Genomic DNA, 21,268 nt, shown 5'->3' on the forward strand with positions numbered 1-21,268 from the left:
CACAACTGGCTGTGATTGTGGTGCACAATTGTCTGGTGTAGGCTGTCATTGTAAATGAAAGTTTGTTCATAACTGACTTGCCAAGTAAAATAAAAAACATCTAAAGGCTTTCTACTAGATGTTGGAACATTACTGCAGGGACTTGCTTCCATTCAAATAGAAGAGCATTGGTGAGGTCAGGCAATGATGTTGGGTGATTAGACCTGGCTTGCAGTCAGTGTTCCAATTCATCCCAAAAGTGTTCGATGGGGTTGAGGTCAGGGTTCTGTGCAGGACTGTTTCCACAAAGTTGGAAGCACAGAATTGTCTATAATGTCAGTGTATGCTGTAAATACTTTTACAGCATACACTGACATTATAGACAATTCTGTGCTTCCAACTTTGTGGAAACAGTCCTGCACAGAACCCTGACCTCAACCCCATCGAACACTTTTGGACCATGAATGCATAACATTTGAGTCTATCATGTCAGCTCCCCAATTTTGCATGGGGAAGCTGCTACCGCGAGATGGCAGTGTGTGCGAGGGGCATAGACGTTGGGGATCTCTTTTGACTCTAGGTTGAATGAAGTGCAAGGGAATTGTTATGATTGTCACATGGTTTTGCATCCAGTGGGTAGGCCTATGCTTAGTGGAACTATAAAAATATCATTATAGATAGAGTCATTATAGATAGATGGGCTTAATTTGGGCCGGATTCTGCTGGATTCTCTCAGTTTTGGACTGTTTCGTTCCGAAACCCATTTGCCAAATGCCTTGTCTCGTGGAATGAATTTTTTTCACTTTTTGCAATGTAAAAATTCTAATAAAAGCAATCAGAGATCATTCAAATGGACTCCTCTGTAATTCACCTGCCCCTTTTAAAACCTCATGTGAAAGCGTGCCGGATATTCTAATGTTGGGCCAGCCCGGTTTTATGGTTTGCACAACATTGTAGCCTATATAGACCAACACTTGGACATTGCTGTTGTGAGAGGGAGAAGCGTGCCTGTATCTCTCAAAGAACCAAAATGACATGAACTTTATATGATCTCTCCCTCTCTCGGCTCTGATAGACATGAGCCTGCAACTCTCACCTCTCCAGTGTTGTACTTCATTTATTTCCTCATAGAATCATAGCGGCGGGAAGTGTGCTGGAGGAGCTGCAGCATCCGTGGTAAATTGAAATACATCTGCCAAGTTATGTGTGTTCAGAAATAAATGAAATAATTCAGAATGCTACGCCAAGAGTAAGTCTACAATATAACCATAGAGGATCAAGCTATAGTTTATAAAAAATGTCTAGCTGTGGATTGTGTGTAGCTCAATCACAAGGCAAGCCTACAGTCAGGAATGCGTGAGTGAACAGCATGCAGCCAAAACAGGCCTTTTGCAATAGTTCAAATACAATCGGTTCAAATACAATCAAATACAACAGGTTGGAAAGCAAATGGCTCCTGCTGAAAAGAGAAGACTAATCTGTTACTAGGCTGCCAAGTTATCAACTTCCCAACAGGCCTATTGAGTGAGCGGCACTGTTTAACAAAGTGAATTAAGAACTACAGTCGTGGCCAAAAGTTTTGAGAACGCCAAATATTAATTTCCACAAAGTTTGCTGCTTCAGTGTCTTTAGATATTTTTGTCAGATGTTACTATGGAATACTGAAGTTTAATTACAAGCATTTCATAAGTGTATTTTAAGGCTTTTATTGACAATTAAATGAAGTTGATGCAAAGAGTCAATATTTACCTGGTTTGTTTGATGTTAATAGTTTGCGATTAATACTTAACAAATAGCACATTTCTGTTCTGTTTAATTCTGTGTTTCTTAAAAGCACTATTTTTATTGATTAACTGTATTTTTGTAAATATTAAAAAGACTAACTTATTAAGTTTGTCTTGTATTACTATGGGATGCTCAGCATCTTGAATATTAACATGGAATGAAGAAATCAGCATTTAATGAATATTTTATTTACAGATTTTTTTTCCAGTTAGGAGTAAAACAAACATTCTGAAAACAATATTACATGTTAAAGCATTTATGGTTGTGTGCAGATGACTAACCTTCAATGTGTGTTAATATACAACGTATGGTCTAATAAATGTTTTGTTTTTGTATTGATCATTCAAAAACACTTTCCAAAAACACTTTTAGTCAGTCTACAAAATGTTGCTACACAATAGCAACCCACACAATATTAAAATGACGAGTATTTTATTGTTATGGAGTGTTAGTCGTTTTATCCAATGCTCCGACAGTCCCTTTTCAATCATGCCTCACAACACTGACCCTCATCTTCCCACTGGGCACAGACGTCATTTAAACTTCTAGGTTTGGTTTACATTTGGTTGAGTTGTCAACTAACATGAATTCAATGTGAAATCAACAAAAAATGTTACCATGCCGTTGGATTTAGATAAAACGTTGGATAAAAAAAAAGACTCAGTTGCCTTATGTTGATTACTTTTTTCCAATCCAATCAGTTTCCACGTTGATTCAACATCATGTATCATTTTTTGTTGAAATGATGTGGAGACAACGTTGATTCAACCAGTTTTTGCCCAGTGGTTTCTCTCAGTCTTTCATCCTCTCAGGGGTCAGAGGTCATAGTGTGTCTGTGCAGACTCATTGGCTGTATCAAAGTCACACGTTTCTTGCATGGCTCTTTCTCTATGGTAACTCCTGTCTCCCTGTCCCACTGCTGCGATGATGATCTGTCTAATGCCGTGCCCGTGCTCTCTGGTGCCTCCTCTTCCTGTTTGCAGCCCCGGGACATGAGCTCCTCCATGGGGGAGCGGCCGCTGTGGGCCTCCTTCTCCTTACAGTTCCTCCACTTCATCCTCCGGTTCTGGAACCAGATCTTCACCTACAGTAGACACACAGGTCAGTGAGAGGTTCAGACTGAGGTGCCATTCATTTTGTTTAGTCAAATCTAAGTCTATGATACAGCAGAGAGCATGATCTATTTGATCTACTTGCAATTATCACAGTAGTGAAAGCCGTACTGTAATAGCATTTTAAGATGAGGAACACTTACAATAGAAGTGACTCTAGATATTTACTAAATCTAGGCTGGAGCATCCAAATAATATGTGTTTGCATGCAATGAAGAGGCGAGATGAGAAGGTCTATAATGTAGCATGGGATGTAAAAGGAGGTTGTTATGGGCACCGACCTAGACAGGAGTTATATGGTATCCTACCTGAGACTCCTTCAGGCTGAGATCTGCTGCCAGTTTGTTCCTGTCTGTCTTGCTGATATACTTCTGTCTCTTGAACGTTTTCTCCAGCTCCTTCCTCTGTTCCTCAGAGAACACCGCCCTCCTCAGGATCCCTCGCCGGGATTTGGGGCTCGTATCCGGGGACCACATGGGAATGTTGGCTCCCTCTGGAAGGTCAGAGGTCAAAATCATTCATATTAATGTTTTTATTCCTTCTAATAATAACCTGAAGGGGAAATGGCACAGGGTTATGGATGAGTTAACTCATTTGCATTGATTGATTATATTCTCTGTTGCAGGAAGGCAATGGCACATTGCACTACTAGAGACAAGTACCTATTATTGAATATGGAAATGGTTCTAACTTCAATAAGGTCAATAACAAGCATGCATTTGAATAAGAAAATAAATGTATTATATTTCCATATCAAGCGGACCGAATGAGAAAATCATCCAAATAATAAATGGGGAAATGATCTGCAGCATCATTCTGGTTTATCATGTCCAGTCCAGTCCAAAGCACTGAATATATCCTCATACTGATGATAAAAGGCAGACTCACTCATCCCCTAAATGGCTCACTTCCTGACTCACTATCTACATGGATTGTGCCCATCTACTGTAGCCAATCTTATACACGCTTACTCTCCACTTGCGTCAATCTGTCTAATTTAACAAAATGGGGGTGACTAAAGAGAGAATGGAGACCCGTTTTCACCGGGGAGAAAGGGATTTGGTGAACTCTGAGGAGCAATCCCACGCTGCCTCACTCACAGGTGCACGCACAACAAAAGTCAAGTGGAACAATTGACCAAATACCATTGAGCAATGCCTTTTTAATCTGTACGACAAATCTGCACACAGACCACCTCGGGGGAGCGAGTAACTGGTTTAGACATGCTCCTCAGGCCTCCATTGGGCCTCAATGGCTTCCACTTAAACGGACGATTAACAGGTCACTCCCGGGGGCTACGTGTGTGTCTGCCCCCTTGGTCTGAGCTCACAACCCTGAGGGACCCACCACAAAAGAGACTGTTCGTTGAAAGGCCACTACTCTTGCTGGCTCAGCGCTCCTCACTAAATCTTTTCTCTTGCAGGTATGGGCCCGGTTCTATGGGAAGATGAGCTCGAATAAGTCTATAAAAGTCACTTTCATTGAGTTCTTTATGTCCCATTAAGGGAACTTTAAATGGGCAGGAATGAGAGTGAGGTGACAGGAGAAAGGAGGGAGTCGGGAAACGGGGTTCTTTGGCCACACAAAGGGTGAGGGGGCTGTTCCCGGGCACAGCCCCCTTTCTGCAGAGGAATGGCTGTGTTTTCAGAATTCATTGCTGCGGGGAAAAATTGCAGCGGGGTCGCGTGTGGATGGTGGAGTGAAAGTGCCGATTGGTCACGGCCGGGCATGGCATTGTCCTGTTGCTGGGCACTGTGGGAAAGTGTCAGCCCACTAAGAGGGACCAGGGGGTATTTACTGAGGGATGCTATTTGCTGCCTCACTTGTCAGAAGTCACAGGACTTAGCAACTAGCATCACAACCCTGACAGAAGTTAGGATAAATCGATATTGTCCACATAATGAGACTTTCCCTATGAAAAGGTTCATACAGACTTCACAACCAATGCAATTACATAATATAATTCAGATTCATATTCCAGGGGATATAGATTCTGGTTTGATGTGCATTTTTCAGATAATCAGCTACAGGAAATCATCTTAAGAGCCTCATTATAAACACAAACAATCCCCTCATTTGGCAAGGATCATAAACAGTTTCCTCACACTGGACCAATTATCACAGTAGGATCAACTATCAGCCAAACGTTCCTTTTTTGCTGAGTCTGAGCTCAATGCTACTGAGAGGCAATAAAAATGTCACACAGAGACCAATAACAGACTGTTACAGTGGCATCTCATTGATCATTACAGTCCTAATCTGACCGAGACAAAATGTTTATTAACTCTGCATATTTGAGTGAGTCGGTGTGTGTATCTATATGAGTGCAAATGGGGGCCTCTACGCCCCCCCCCCCCCACACACACACACACACCACCGCTCCATAACCTCCTCCCCACCCCACCCTCTGGGTCTAAATAGCTGTGAATGGTCATGAATAGCAGTGCAGAGAGTTGAGTGGAGAATTAGCTCCCTGGCATTGCATCAGTAATTAGCCGTAGAGAATATGGGAGACCCTGCTGTTAATGCTTAGAGAGGAGCTGAGGCATCGCTGATGAAGCATGAAACACTCACCGGAGAAGACAGACGGAGGGCTGGACCCACCACAGCACACTGCGGCCAGCAGATACTGAGGGCCTCGTAGAAACACATTGCTCAACAGGCCTGTAGAGAGGAGGGAGGGAGGGAGTTTCGTGAAATTACACTGTAAATGTACAATAAATGCTGGCAGGTGAAAATCCATGAATGAACTGCGGTGGAAGTATATTTTTCTGCTAAACCATCCACTCAGTGTAAAAACAATTACATACATCATGTTTTGAGTAGCCAAATGATTATCGTCTGGAAATGAAATGTATTAAAAATAAATGAATGGCTGTAGTGAAATGAAATGTGGTAGAACATATCAGCATCTGGTTATACGGTCATTAAAGGGGCAATCTGTAGTTTGCTACATCCATTTTTGGACTTGTAAATTAATGATACACGCTCAATGATTCTTTAAGAATATTATATATGTCTCATGAGCTTAGTTCAGCTGTTGTACCCCATCAGAAAACAAAATATAAGCTTGTTTAAGTCAAATCTTTGTAAACAAAGCACTATATAGCCTCAATAAATGGTTAAAACTATGATTTGATAGCATGGACGGTTAGTTCTTGCATCCATAGCCCTGTCTAGGAATTTGAGAGTGGTTACATTTCTCCAGACCTATCCCTCAGCTATTTACCAAAACAAGGGTGGGGACATTTCTTTGTTATTGTTTCAACTGTTGATTACCGTTTTAATATTCTACTTTGACTGTGAATAATACAATGTTTTACATGTGTAGTGCTATGTTATGTCTTATTTCTTAGAATAGATCTTAAACATGAGCATTCTTCTGTAAACGTTTTGATGAATACAATTTCTAATGTTTTAGTAATATAATTATATTTAGAAAAAATAAAGCAAATTAAGATAAAGCCAGTACAGTGTATACATTTTTATCTGATATTATGTTCAGAAAAATAAATATTATATCTGAACTGAACGCATGAAAGAAAAATAACGTGCATTTTCCCCAAGTGTGGTTTCAAATGTCTACAGGCTAGATCTCACAATCAATAGTATGATAGAATAGCACACATAATACTCATCATGATGTTTTGTATCATATGAGGCTTTTACCTGAGTGTGACCGAGGAGGGAGCCCCCTGTCTTTGACTCGTTTACAGTTCTGACTCTGGCCCTCGTAGACAACATGCTGAGGGCCCCAGGTTCTCCTGTGGTGGCCGGTCAGTGGACCCCTGAAGAACCCACCTGTTGGTCCATCTGAGTTGGGCGAGGATGAGGAAGAGGATGGCCCCGCCGAGCGCAGCAGATTGTCGATGAGGAAGCTCTTCCCTGATCTCCCAAAGCCTGGGTGAGTAGGTGAAACTGTCGCCATATTCATGGTCTTCTTCCCGCTCTGCTTCTGCCCTGCGATCATCCCCTTCATGTGACCCTAAGGAAAGTGCCCTCACTCACCTCACAGCACAGCAGTCACAGGGCCAAGTAACACAAGTGACTCCAGTCTGAGCTATAATCCCTCCAAGACTAACCAGGGCCAACTTCATTAAAGTCCCAGGAAAACAAAAGTTCTCTCTAAACTCTCTTCTTCTCTGCTCTCCTTCTCTTCTCCAGGGTCTGCAGTTTGCTCCGGGGCTGCCGTGCGATTGGCTAAGAGGCTCTAATGTGATTCTCAATTCAGATAAGACTGGGCCCGTTCTGGAGTGGCAGAAGGTGTGTCCGTCTCCATTCATTATGTCAACTTGCCTATTAAATGATAGACACCCGAGACAATGGACTGCTGGCCAAAGTTTAACGTGGACCAAATGTATTTCTCAGTCTTGCAGTAAATAGTTTTCTATTTTCTGCAGCCACCTTCAGAGCACCCATTGTGTCCCATAGAAAGGCATGGAGGCAATTAAATAGTTGCAGCTTCGTTCACACAGTGCACAATAATAGTATTTGGTTTGGTCTGATCTAGGTCACCGTTTGTGTTAAGTTTGTTGCGCGATGACCAACTAGAAAAAAGCTAATGCCCACATAGAATGTGATTCTGCACATTGCGTTCTCATTAATACATTTTTCAAAAGTCAATAATTGTATAATTATCCTGATGGTGTAATACTGTCCAAGTGTGACATAGAACTGAAATATCCAAGACATTTAAATGACATTTTTTTTCCCCTTTGTTTTCTAGTCAAATGTCAGACTCATCAGGTCATTCATATTCAACTTCTGACTCCATGAACTCAAACCAATTAATACCTCTTTCAGATTGCCTCAGTAATGGCCTAAGTGCTATTCTCCAGCCACTTCCCTCCTCTTTTCAGTGACTATTTGGACCACTCCACTATGGCTTGTCACTCACATATTTGACAGGCCTATTGGTTCCTGCTTAAGATAGAAAATTACTCTGCCCGAGATTGCCAGATTCTGTCTGTTTTAAAAAGACTTACCGTCCAGCTTGACAGAAATATGCACAAAGCTGATACAGTACTGTATGTGAAGGATCTACAGCAGTTAACGCCAGGTTCTGATGTGGACGGAAGGGAGAGACTTGGTAAGAGATCAAAACTATAGACTCCACTCCTACTGTACTGTGGAGTTGAAATATCAAAGATCAAATGAAGTGGTTATGTAAGTAGAATTAGACAAGCGGCTGCAGTTTATCACTGTATATAATATTGCGGCGAATTCAGGAGTAGCCAAACTGGGACTCAAACCCAGACCTGTTGTTATACATTCATTGATTTTCAGAGGCACAGTTGAAGCCTACAGACACACAAACACAGTGAGGTTGCGTGTGGTATATATTAGCCAATGGGTGGCTGGCGTCACGTGTAACCATGTAACCCTGATCTGACTGCTCCTGCTAATGATACTCAGCCTCATAATAGAGGAGCTGGGGAAAAGGAGGCCGACTGAAATGAAACAACATTGGGGGACAGTAAACAAGCATGTCCGGGCAGGGCGAGGGGGGGGTGCACGGTTCGGGGGACACCTCATGCTGGGCATGGAAATTGCTCCAGACAGCCGGGCCCATTGTCTGGCCACCAGGGAGCCAAAGGTTGCTTGTAATCAAATTTGAGGTTTTATATTCACCAGACTAGTGGAGAAAGCGACTGTGGTGTCTCGTGTGAGGGGTGTTAGTGGGCTCAGGCTGTGCTATCTACCTCTGTGTGTACCTAATGCGGGTTTACATGCTCCACATGGGCTGCTGTTTGTGATACAGCCATAGGCTTTTGTCTGGTGCGGAAGGGAGCCATTTGTTCATGACACGTTGAAGCATAGGCTGAGCCACAGGCAGCAGTGTGAGACAATTAATCTCCACATAAATAGATACTGCTAAAGCAAAGTATTACCTTCATAAAGCACACTGCAGCGCTTAGGATAATGGCTGCAAGATGAGTGCTATGTTGTTTGTGTAAGAGAGGTGTCATTTGAGAAGCTGGGGATGTAACGTGTATGTTTCTTTGGGTTGTTCCATTTCCATTTCAGCTCTGTACCAAAGAGGGTTATTTCCTTGATGATTTTGACTACGCTTATAAACAAACGGATTGTGCATGGCTTGTAATCTTGTAAGACTTGATATTTGGTATGAAAAGCATCGTTGGGATTCACAACTTGTTAACGGGCCAGATTCCGTAGGTAGCATTCCAAGGGAGGGAGGTATAATTGAGCCATTGGGAATGCAGTTCTTGAAAATACCCTGAAAGCAAGTTCATGTGAATTTATTTGATGTCCATTCTACTTTCTATTGGAGGGAAAAAGTGGGGTCCCCCATTCAGAGCTCCACAATGGTCCTGTTGAGATCCAGCACTGTGCAGACCAGCTGAGGTCCTTTCTGTCCCTGGCCTCTTAAAAAGATACCGGGCCATTACACACTCAATTGATATTCCACCACTCGAACTTAATATCATGAATGGAGGGCCAGACTCTATGAATCAGAAGACAATGCGCTTAGCTTAGCAGCAAACTGGCACTTTGTGTGGTGTCTGTGGCAGCAGCGAGGAAGTGTCTAATGTGAGGCTCACAATTGTGCTTCTATAGAGTTCTAATGAGCTTCAGCGTGGAGGATGAATGGTCAAGCCCATTCAGAGCCAGCTCTGTGCACACCCACACAATGGAACCCAGATGATGGGAGGCAGGCAGGCACTGCACTGCAGAAACACTGCCAAGCAAAGCTATGACAGTCTGTAATATATAGCAAGACAACGAGAAAGAGATATATCAAATATAACCCCACTCTGAATACCCAGTGGGCACACCACGTTATTTCAACGGGGATAATTGGGTAATATCTGGTTGAGACGTTGATCAATGACATGACAACCTATATTCACCCACTCAAACAGGTGTTAGAGTTAGATTAATTTAGATAAAAGTTGGACACATGTTCAGTATGTTCTCAATATGCTTTCAACCATCTAAAAAGCACAGCCAAATTCCAGTGCAAAAAAAACTATGTCTGATTTTTGGTTTAGTTGTCACCCAAATGTCTATCACCGCGCCTTCAACCATTTAAAAGCAAAGTTCAAATAGGAATACAATGTCAGATGTTTAGTTTATTTATACAACAGATGAATGTGGTGTCACTGTCCTTCATCTAATAGCAGAACCAAATTACCCGGATTCCAGTTGAGATTACATTAAAAGTACACGGTTACATAAGAAGATATTTATAGTTACAGTAATGTCAAATTAATGACTTATATGCTGATTTCACGTCTCCAGCTCAACCAAAAATCAAAGACAGAAATAGGACTAAATCAAATCTAACTTGAAATGTGCTTTAAATAAAGTTTGATGTGATTTAGTCCTATTCTTTAACTTACATCCTTGGTTGAGATGGAGACGTAAATCCAACACATCAATTATTAATATGTAGACAAACTGGAATTAAAGACAGACTAAGTCAGTTGCACAGATGGAACTATCCAGGCAGATGTTTCAAATGTTGACATTTGTCTGTGTTGACAACCACAAGCAATATCGTTAAATATCATTACATTTGAAATCAACCAGAGCTTGAAACCCTATTGTGTTGTCTATTTTTAGATGAATTCTGTGTTGAATTGAAACAAAAGCTGTTGATGACTTCCCAAATGCTATACAAAATAGCATCATTGACGATATATGAGTGAGAAAGTATGGTCACATTTCATTTGCTCTTGTTATACCCTACCCTTTGGAATTACTTTGCAACAGTGAATCTGTTTTGTTTTTAAGTGGTGATCTCTCAATGGTCACTCTCAAGACAGCTCATTGGTAGTAGTCAGGGACAAATATAGTATCAGGGCTGGGCTTAGTTAAAACCTGAATGGGAGACCAGATGGTATCTGTAGATACAGTAGATCAATTCTCCAGTAGGAGGACCTGCCCAGCCTATTGCTGGTGATCTGAAAGTCACAATTTCAACATATTTTATGCAAGGTTTGTCTATGTTGAAATTTGGTTAGCATGATGACATAATCCTTTGGTTGAAATGTCACCCTCAAAACAACAGTTGATTACTTTTTCAAATCCAATGTATTCCCCGCGTAAATTCCTCATCACAATATGTTGACAAAGGACATTGAAACAACGTTTATTCAACCACTTTGTGCCTAGTAGGTAAATACTGAAATGTGTGGTTTCATTGTTTTGACTGAATTGAATGTACATATAATTAGCGTTACTGTCACTGGTAATGTGTTATTATAGTAAACAAAGAACAATGTAATTTGTTTGAGCTTACCATGCAGGGAGCTCAGCCATGCACACCCTGATGTGACTGAGTCACTATTACAGACAGTAAGTAGCAGCTTCTGATATGTGTGTGTGTGTGTGTGTGTGTGTGTGCCTATCTGCTGTAACCCCATAGAAGAGTCATAATAGTTTGTAGGCCAAACTGTTCGGACGCTACAGACGATTTTGTGAGAGGACCAATTTTCAGGATGTCTCATGGTCTGACAAATATTGCTTGCGTGTGTGTGTCTGTGTGTGCGTGTCTGTGTGTGCGTGTCTGTGTGTCGTCTATCTGCTGTAGTCCCAGAACGTCCCAATGACATAAGGCTCATGTCTCCTCAGACTCTCATGACTGTCATTCACGAGTCTAAGGACCGGACATCATCGTCACAGCCGCTGAAGCATTCCGCTTCACAATCACCATAATTAAGTCTGTATCCAGCGGGTTTCTCCAACTGAATGGGGTAAAAATGTATGGAAGTTGGAATAAAGACACCGGGGAAATCAATCGACTCAATGCTCTGAAGACATTCACCCTTCAAGAAAAGAACACAACCACCAGTATTCTTTTTAAATGGCTTCTTAGTGATTATGAAGGAACATCTTATCCCCAGAATTGCTCACATCAGAAAGCTTTTTGCTACAGCGGTTCATTGCAGCAGTACAGTATGGTCAACCCTCACATAGGGCAGAGTAGGAAGCCACTGAACGTGGTTTGGGAACCATTGCAATGGACTCCGTGGTCTTTGGGGAGACGTATTGAGACCACATCGCCCTCCTCCAACTCTAAAGACAATGTATTAGACACACGTGCATCCTATCCATTAGAATCATATATAGAATTATCCAGAACGTTCTGATTATTGTGGTGGAGGAAAACGGTCATATCATGTATAGTGTGGTAATCATGGGCTGTACATCTGAAGTAGTATACTTTTTTCACTGGTGCTGTGAAGATGCTTGCAGTTGGGTTGTAGGTCATGCCATTGAAGACTCTACTGTATACCAATATTAATTATTGAATGGTCCTACTTGTCCTAAATTAGCCCAACTAGCAGAGAAGGCCACCTTTGGTCTGACTGGGCTCTCTGCCTTTAGCTCCTCCACCTCCCTCTCACTGACTGTGACTCTGGCCTTCAAGGCTGTGTTCCCACTCTCACTGGCTGTCACTCTGGCCTCCATAGCTGACAGTTCATCAGCTTGGGCTGCATTTCCTGTCTTCAGCTCCTCCACATCCTCCTTGGTCAGCCTAAGCTAAAGTCGTTGCTCCTCCGCCTGGTCCTCACTGTCCTTCAGTCTGGCTTCTGTGTTCCTCAGCTCTGTTCTCCATTCCACCACCATGTCTCTTAGTTCTTTCAGCTCGGTCCAGATGTCAGGGGTTGTAGTTGTCCGGCTGCATGTCTGTTTGCAAGTCGTCTCTGTAGCTTCAGTCCGTTGGCTCTCGATGAAACTCTCTCTGATCCCTCTGCTCTCTCCCTGAGCCCATTATCCAGACAGACAGATTAGCAACACCCGCAGATCTACAGCACCCCTTATTCTAAAACAACACCGATGTGGTCTATGAGCCGCAGTCCCCTTCTTGATATGCACTCAGAAAGTGAAAAAAAAAAAAAGTGAAACACTGGGTGAGCTGCAGACCTCATAGCAGAGTGTTTGAATCTGACAGTGCATAAAGCTGTGGGAGAACTCAACCCATTATTTGTTTGATGTTCTCTCCATCTCCATAAAGTCTGCACATGTTAGCCCTGGGTTTACAGCTTTTGTGGAGTAGGTATACACTCCCGTCCGTATTTATTTGGAGCGTGAAGCTACGTTTTTTGATTTGGCTCTATACTACAGCATTTTGGAATTGATATAAAATGTTTCATGAGGCGACAGTACCTTTAATTTGAATGTAAATTAAAAATAAAAAAATCAATATCTGTTTTACTGTTTAAAAATGAAAGCCCTTTATGTATCTAGTCCCCCCTCATTTGAAGAAGTCATAAGTATTTGGCCAAATCCACTTAACCTCTACTGCACACATTTAGGTTTTAAATGGAAAAACAATTACATATGATTTTTTGGAAGATGAAGTCTTTCTGATTGTAGACCCAGAATAGCCAAAGGAGGTGATATTTGGGAGCCATGATTGTACAAAAACAATGCTTGAATTTATTACGGATGCAGGGTTTCAGGATACATGGCTTGTCTCCTTAGCACCAACATTCAGGATACAAAAACGGACAAAAATGACAGCGAGTCTAAAGCTCAGCCCCTCAATGGGGTTCCTGCTGCAGCTAAGACAAGGCCTAAATGCTAAACAGCATAACAAGGAATTACCCCTTTCCAGCTCTAAACAGAACCTAACGCTCTCCTTATTGGGAATAGCCTAAATCAACTGCCTATACATACGGGACAAAACAAACAAACTGCTATGGAGCACATTGCAAAATGGTGGTCAACCTGAGCACAGCATATATACCTTTGCTCCTCGAACCCGCCCACACTTATTAACCAATGAGAAAGAGCATTTCATTAGAATAACTTTACGTTGTTTATTAGACCAGGTAACACTATGGAAAACATGATTTAAGTTAATTGCATTCATTTGTTTAAATGACCATATTTAGTCAAGTAAACTTTAGTTTAAAAGACAGAGCTACATCAAATAGAGCATGATTAGAGCTACGACTCAGGGAGACTGAAAGCATGGCTGAATTGCACGCTGGTTATCTAACTCAACACACCTTGCTTAAACCTGAGCAACCAATACGGTAGCAAACAGTTAAGGTCAGGAACATCTACACTGGTAGATAGCTATGCATTGCAATCGACTAGTGCACTTGATCCAAACCCCACATGTGTATACTGTCACTTTACTATTAACTTCATTAAAAATACAAATTAAATACCTTTTAAAATGGCGATGAGACTAAGGCTGCCTCATCAGACTGATAATATAGCAATAATATAAAGGGTCACTTTTACCCACACACCCAGTGTGTTGCCTCAACACTGTGCCATCAGGTTACTGAAACACCAGTGAAAATTTGATATTTTCAGGAAACATTTATTAAGTGAAATATAATAGAAACAAGCACTGTTTTCATAAACAGCCTACCTGGTTAAATAAAGATGTTTTTTTTTTTTTAAATAAGGAAATACAAGTTGGGGGCATAAACTAGTATTGCACTGCCTCTCAAACCTGATTCTTCCTCGCTGTCACTGTCCTCCAGCTCATTGTCCTCCAGCTCACTGTCCTCACTATCAGAGGGTGATCCTAACTGCTCCATTAGGATCCTTTCGCCCATAGAATGTCGCTGTGTCCATTGCATGTGAATGTCAGTGGATATTTTGGCAAAGATATTGACCAAGCCATCATTTTACATCAAATTACATGTTCATCATTGAGAATGACATTGCCCTAAAACTGAACTGAAATGAACAACGTTGCCCTGAGCCAACAAAAAAGCTGCCTAACTGCACAACGTTGTCCTGAGGCAACAAAAAAGCTGCCTAACTGCACAACATTGTCCTGAGGCAACAAATAAGCTGCCTAACTGCACAACATTGTCCTGAGGCAACAAAAAAGCTGCCTAACTGCACAACATTGTCCTGAGGCAACAAAAAAGCTGCCTAACTGCACAACATTGTCCTGAGGCAACAAAAAAGCTGCCTAACTGCACAACATTGTCCTGAGCCAACAAAAAAGCTGCCTAACTGCACAACATTGTCCTGAGGCAACAACAAAGCTGCCTAACTGCACAACATTGTCCTGAGGCAACAAAAAAGCTGCCTAACTGCACAACGTTGTCCTGAGGCATCAAAAAAGCTGCCTAACTGCACAACGTTGTCCTGAGGCAACAAAAAAGCTGCCTAACTGCACAACGTTGTCCTGAGGCAACAAAAAAGCTGCCTAACTGCACAACATTGTCCTGAGGCAACAACAAAGCTGCCTAACTGCACAACATTGTCCTGAGGCAACAAAAAAGCTGCCTAACTGCACAACATTGTCCTGAGGCAACAAAAAAGCTGCCTAACTGCACAACATTGTCCTGAGGCAACAACAAAGCTGCCTAACTGCACAACATTGTCCTGAGGCAACAAAAAAGCTGCCTAACTGCACAACATTGTCCTGAGGCAACAGGAAAACGACATATTTGAAATATATATGAAATGAAATATGCTTCTTTAGAGCAATGTATCTTACCCTTCACTCACACCATGCGCTTATGTTGCTCTGCTTCCTGAAAGAAGGTCCCATCCCTTAATTGATACATCATACCAACTTCTGCACCTCATTGGATTGTTTAAAGACATGTCATCACATATTGTCATGTGTAGGATTTTTTAAAAATAATATGGGGTTGTGTGAGGAGTAAACAGGTTTTCTGTTACCTGGTGGCAACGATGTGCAGTAGAGGGTTAAAGTAGTCAGAAATGGCCCATATTCCGAGCCCGCAATGACTACATCAATCAAGCTTGTGACTCAACAAACTCGTTGGATGTGTTTACAGATTGTTTTAATTGTGATTCCGGGAGATTATGTTTGGCCCAATAGGAACTGATTCAAAATACTTTCTTGAGTAAGGTGTGTAAATCTAACACTTTTATTCTTAGGTTTACACTCTCTCTAAACTGAAAAACTAGATGTCATAAAATATATATGGCTGAATGTAGAATATATACTGAACAAAAAATGTAAATGCAACATGTAATAATTTCAAAGATTTTACTGAGTTACAGTTCATAGAAGGAAATCAGTCAATTGAAATAAATAAATTAGGCCCTAATCTATGGAGTTCTCAAACGACTGGGCAGGGGTGCAGCCATGGGTGGGTCTGAGAGGGCATTGGCCCACCCACTTTGGAGTCAGGTCCACCCACTGGGGAGCCAGACCAAGCCAATCAGAATTTATTTTTTCTGCTCCAAAAGGGCTTTATTACAGACAGCAACACCCGCCTCCTCCTCAGACGATCCCGCAGATGAAGGAGTCGGATGTGGAGGTCCTGGGCTGGCGTGGTGCACGTGGTCTGTGGTTGTACGGCCGGTTGGATGTACTTCCAAATTCTCTGAAACAACGTTGGAGGCGGCTTATGGTAGATCAATTAACAATCATATTATCTGGCAACAGCTCTGTTGGACATTCCTGCAGTCAGCATTCCAATTGCACGCTCCCTCAAAACTCGAGACATCAGTGGCATTGTGTTGTTTGACAAAACTGCACATTTTAGAGGCCTTTTATTTTCCCCAGCACAAGACACACCTCTCAGGTGGATGGATTATCTTGGTAAAGGAGAAATGCTCACTAAAAGGGATGTAAACAAATGTAAACACAAAATATGAGAGAAATAAGCTTTTTGTGAATATGGAACATTTTGGGGATTTTTTTATTTCAGATCATGAAATAGCAGGACCAACACTTTATATGTTGCATTTATATTTTTGTTCCGTGTACATAAGACCAAAGTATCAACTCTCCCCAGACTCAGTGGAACCACAGTGACGCCACATGTTCTGATCCAGTACTTCTACTAATATATTGGTCAAATCTCTGTAATTCCCCTCCATGCTCACTAGATGGCACCAAGAAATATAAATCAGACCAATATCGAGTGTTCCACTGCAAAAGCAGGATTTGTACTTTCCATTGAGCTGTATTGTAAACTTGAAGCTTGTAGGTAACAAGTCCATAGGCTTATTAATAACTCACCATACTGTGAATGAATGTATCTTAGCAATAGGAACATTGTCTGTATTTATATGATCTCTCACCATTTTGGATAATGCCAGACTTGGAATGCTTCAGGCTTGAAATCATATGCCTTATCCCAATTCTTCAAATACATGTTTTCCAGACTTGAAATCATATGCCTTATCCCAATTATTCAAATACATGTTTTCCAGACTTGAAATCATATGTCTTATCCCAATTATTCAAATACATGTTTTCCAGACAAGTCAATTGTCATGGCTCCTGCACAGGACAAATGAAGATTGTATAATCACAACAAGTCTAGTATTAGAAGTGATTTATGTAACAGTCAAGGAGAACTGTCACTACGAGGCTTGTACAGTATCAGGTTACAGTATAATATCCCATAGGAGCTGAAAGGAGCACTGGGGGCCGAGAATAGCAATTCCCCAAGCTAGTTTCAAACACAAATACCCTGAAGTAGCTACCAACACTGACTATGACTGCTTAATGCTGTAGCCTTTTTGATATTTGTATTGCTAGTTGCCAAGATTATAGAGAGTGGGTGAGTTCCCAAGTGAACGGCAGGCTATGCATCCTCCATCTGCCTACTCTCTCTGTCATTGTCATAAGAGGCTGTTTGCATTGTTGTTTATTTTTGGCTGCATGGCCACATGTTTGAATTACTTTATTTTCCTGACAGCACTTTAGGAAATGATGACATGTGGGCATTACAAAGTAATTACATTTCCTGTGCCTTGACCCAGATGAGATTCAGTATTAATAATGAATTGAGAGTTGGAAGCTCTCTCATACAGCAGATGTGCTTCCTTGGCACGGTTGTCGTATTGGAAACAATAACTTGGTTATATTCACAATGGCTGCCCAGTGTTACCAAAGATAGGTTGAAGAGTAGATAACTAAGTTGGATAAAGACAGACAGCTAAAAGTTGGAGTATGGAGAGTATTTGCCATAGATTCACAACAAAGCTCAAAACATAACTATGAAGCAACAATTCCAATCAAGACAATAGCAATGAAGTGTTAAAACAATTCCAATCAAGACAATAGCAATGAAGTGTTAAAACAATTCCAATCAAGACAGTAGCAATGAAGTGTTAAAACAATTCCAATCAAGACAGTAGCAATGAAGTGTTAAAACAATTCCAATCAAGACAGTAGCAATGAAGTGTTAAAACAATTATAATAAATACAACAGTTGGACAATGGATGAAGATAGCCCAAATTTTAATATTTTTATAATCCATCAGATATTGACTAAATTATAGCACATAAAACATTTTTCTGGCGCATGAATGGAGTTCAGGGATTTTGGTGGGAATTCAGGTATTAAACTTTTTTCTGTAACGGCTGTCGTAGGTGAAAGAAGGAGAGGACCAAGGTGCAGCGTGGTACATGTTCATGATCTTTTAATTACACCGAACACTAGAACAAATATAACAAAACGGAACAAACGAAACAGTCCTGTCTGTTACAGAGACAGAGACAGAAAACAACTACCCACAACTCAAGGGCAAAACCAGGCTGCCTAAGTATGGTTCTCAATCAGAGACAACGATTGACAGCTGCCTGTGATTGGGAACCATACCAGGCCAAACACATAGAAATACAAACATAGAACAAAACATAGAATGCCCACCCCAACTCACGCCCTGATCAACCTAAAATAGAGACATAAAAAAAGGAACTAAGGTCAGGACGTGACATTTTCTTAGAACGTACTACACACTTTATTATTGTATCAGGTATTATTTTGTACATTTCGTGTTAAAATATAGACAATTATATGTGCTTAATTTGCTAAATATTGCAGGTGTATTTGCATATATGAATCAATAAAGAATAGAGGGGTGGAGCAGGGCTGCAAACACCAAACATTTGCTCTGTCTACCCTCCCTGCTCTGTCTACCCAACCTGCTCTGTCTACCCTCCCTGCTCTGTCTACCCTACCTGCTCTGTCTACCCTACCTGCTCCGTCTACCCTCCCTGCTCCGTCTACCCTCCCTACTCCGTCTACCTACCTGCTTTGTCTACCCTCCCTGCTCCGTCTACCCTCCCTGCTCCGTCTACCCTCCCTGCTCCGTCTACCCTACCCGCTCCGTCTACCCTACCCACTCCGTCTACCCTACCTGCTCTGTCTACCCTACCTGCTCTGTCTACCCTCCCTGCTCTGTCCACCCTACCTGCTCTGTCTACCCTCCCTGCTCTGTCCACCCTACCTGCTCTGTATGCCCTACCCGCTCTGTCTACCCTACCTGCTAAGTCTACCCTACCTGCTCTGTCTACCCTACCTGCTCTGTCTACCCTCCCGCTCTGTCTACCCTACCTGCTCTGTCTACTCTACCCGCTCTGTCTAGCCTACCCGCTCCGTCTACCCTACCTGCTCTGTCTACCCTACCTGCTAAGTCTACCCTACCTGCTCTGTCTACCCTACCTGCTCTGTCTACCCTCCCGCTCTGTCTACCCTACCTGCTCTGTCTACTCTACCCGCTCTGTCTAGCCTACCCGCTCCGTCTACCCTACCTGCTCTGTCTACTCTACCCGCTCTGTCTAGCCTACCTGCTCTGTCTACCCTACCTGCTCTGTCTACCCTCCCGCTCTGTCTACCCTACCTGCTCTGTCTACTCTACCCGCTCTGTCTAGCCTACCCGCTCCGTCCACCCTACCTGCTCTGTCTACTCTACCCGCTCTGTCTAGCCTACCTGCTCTGTCCACCCTACCTGCACTCACTGTGCTGTCTGGACTGCCTGTTGTTGTCACATTCTCGTGTATAACTCGCCAAATGTATCAATAGCAGGATACCTCTGATTAAAAATCAACACGCTTGGCTCTAGATTACACCTATCTAAACACACCTTTACATTGTTTGTGAGATCAAACATTATATCACTATAATCCAAGTGTGTATTTTCAGAAGTTTGATTTCAGCGCATCTAATTTGTAAACATTTCAACTGTATTAAATTATACACATTTTTAATTCCGCAAAAAAATGAACACCATCAAAATGATCTTTCTTCTCTTTATTGTGATGTAGCCTAAGTGTCGAGGCGGTGCGTTAAATTCCCGTCAAAGCTTTAGCGTTATAGATAACACACTGTATTATCACTTGCAGTGGAGGCTCCTAACAGGAGGAAGGCGAGGACCATCCTCAGTGAATTTCTGAAACATTTAAATAGTGAAACATTAAAACAGTTATCTTTTTTAGATAAAACTCTACAAAATATATTCACGTCACCAAATAATTGATTAAAACAGTGTTTTGCAATGAAGGTCTACAGTAGCCTCAACAGCACTCTCTGGGGTAGCACCATGGTGTGGCAGGAGGACAGCTAGTTTCCGGCTTATGGTTTTCACCCCCTTCCATAGACTTACTCAGTAACTACGACAACTTCCGGAGGACGTCCTCAAACCTATCAGAGCTCTTGCAGCATGAACTAACATGTTGTCCACCCAATCAAAGGATCAGAGGATGATGTGGTGAGTAGCTGAGTCAAAGAGAGAGAAAGAAAATAGTTGAAAAAATGTTTATTCAAAAATGAAGGAGAAGTAAGAGGGGGAGAGAGGGAGAGAGAGAGAGATATATTTCATTGTATTTTTTTCACTTTCACTTACTTAGCTAGTGAATGCAGCTAGCTAGTTTAGCCTACTCAAAACACCCATCTAAAATAGAGAGGGTTGCTATGTTAGCTAGCTGGCTATGGCTATCCAACACTGGAACTCTTCCAAGTCAGTGAAAACTTTTGGTTTTATTAATTTATTGCCACTGGGGCCCGTCTGTGTTGCTGCACACTGTACACTGTACTGCATGACTGTAGCGGGTTTACTAACGTGCTAGTTCTAGTAGCTATGTTGACTATGACTAGTAGCTACTGTATGTTGACTATGACGTTAGCTAATATGCTGACAACGATGTAGGCTGAGTGTAGCAGTTAGTGGTTATGGTATGAAGGTTTGGCTTGGAAAGTTTTTTTTGCCTGGTCACAGACAGCTTTTGCGTTGTGAACTGAAGTCCACAAGCGAAGGGATAAGGTGAGAGGAGAAGAGAAGAGCGAGAAGGAATTATACAATGAGCAAAGTGATGATGCTGCTATGAAAGTGAACTGGGTTTGCAGATGATCAGGGGTGTATTCATTCCGCCGATTCGGTTGAAAAATGTATCTTAAGCAGAAGCAAACAGGAATGAAACGGAGATAAACATAACTGAATTTGTCTAATAGAAACTCTTATTTGCAACTGTTGGACTAATGAGTATGCATCAGCTAGATGTAGGCAAGGGTGTGCAAGACGGTATTCAATGTGTCGCTGTCTGTCACCTTGATTACAAAATAAATTATATCAACCTGTGCACCTACATTGTAAACTTTCATTTGTCGGCTAGGTTGTAGCAACCTCATGATGGGTATAGGGCAAATTTGAGTATCATGTAGTTGCCTAAA

The 21,268-nt window shown here is 41.9% G+C and overlaps 1 protein-coding gene and 1 pseudogene across 2 annotated transcripts; both read right to left on the reverse strand.

The window, feature by feature from the left end:
* Nucleotides 1–1,689: 1,689 nt before the first annotated feature.
* On the reverse strand, nt 1,690–7,052 carry LOC110501772 (homeobox protein DBX2). 2 transcript variants are annotated; one of them, XM_036952873.1, is made up of 4 exons: nt 6,678–7,052; nt 5,451–5,540; nt 3,185–3,369; nt 1,690–2,848 (listed from the first exon to the last, which is right to left on the reverse strand). In XM_036952873.1, the coding sequence occupies exons 1-4, from the start codon at nt 6,853–6,855 to the stop codon at nt 2,573–2,575; spliced, it is 729 nt and encodes a 242-aa protein (XP_036808768.1). In that variant the 5' UTR covers nt 6,856–7,052; the 3' UTR covers nt 1,690–2,572. The 2 variants fall into 2 exon arrangements, with proteins under 2 accessions (XP_036808768.1, XP_036808761.1); XM_036952866.1 differs by having other exon boundaries at nt 1,692–2,848; nt 6,546–7,052.
* Nucleotides 7,053–11,811: 4,759 nt separating this feature from the next.
* LOC110501774 lies at nt 11,812–14,407 on the reverse strand (annotated as a pseudogene).
* Between the last annotated feature and the right edge of the window lie 6,861 nt (nt 14,408–21,268).

This window comes from Oncorhynchus mykiss, chromosome 2, assembly GCF_013265735.2.
Source record: "Oncorhynchus mykiss isolate Arlee chromosome 2, USDA_OmykA_1.1, whole genome shotgun sequence".
Taxonomy (NCBI): domain Eukaryota; kingdom Metazoa; phylum Chordata; class Actinopteri; order Salmoniformes; family Salmonidae; genus Oncorhynchus; species Oncorhynchus mykiss.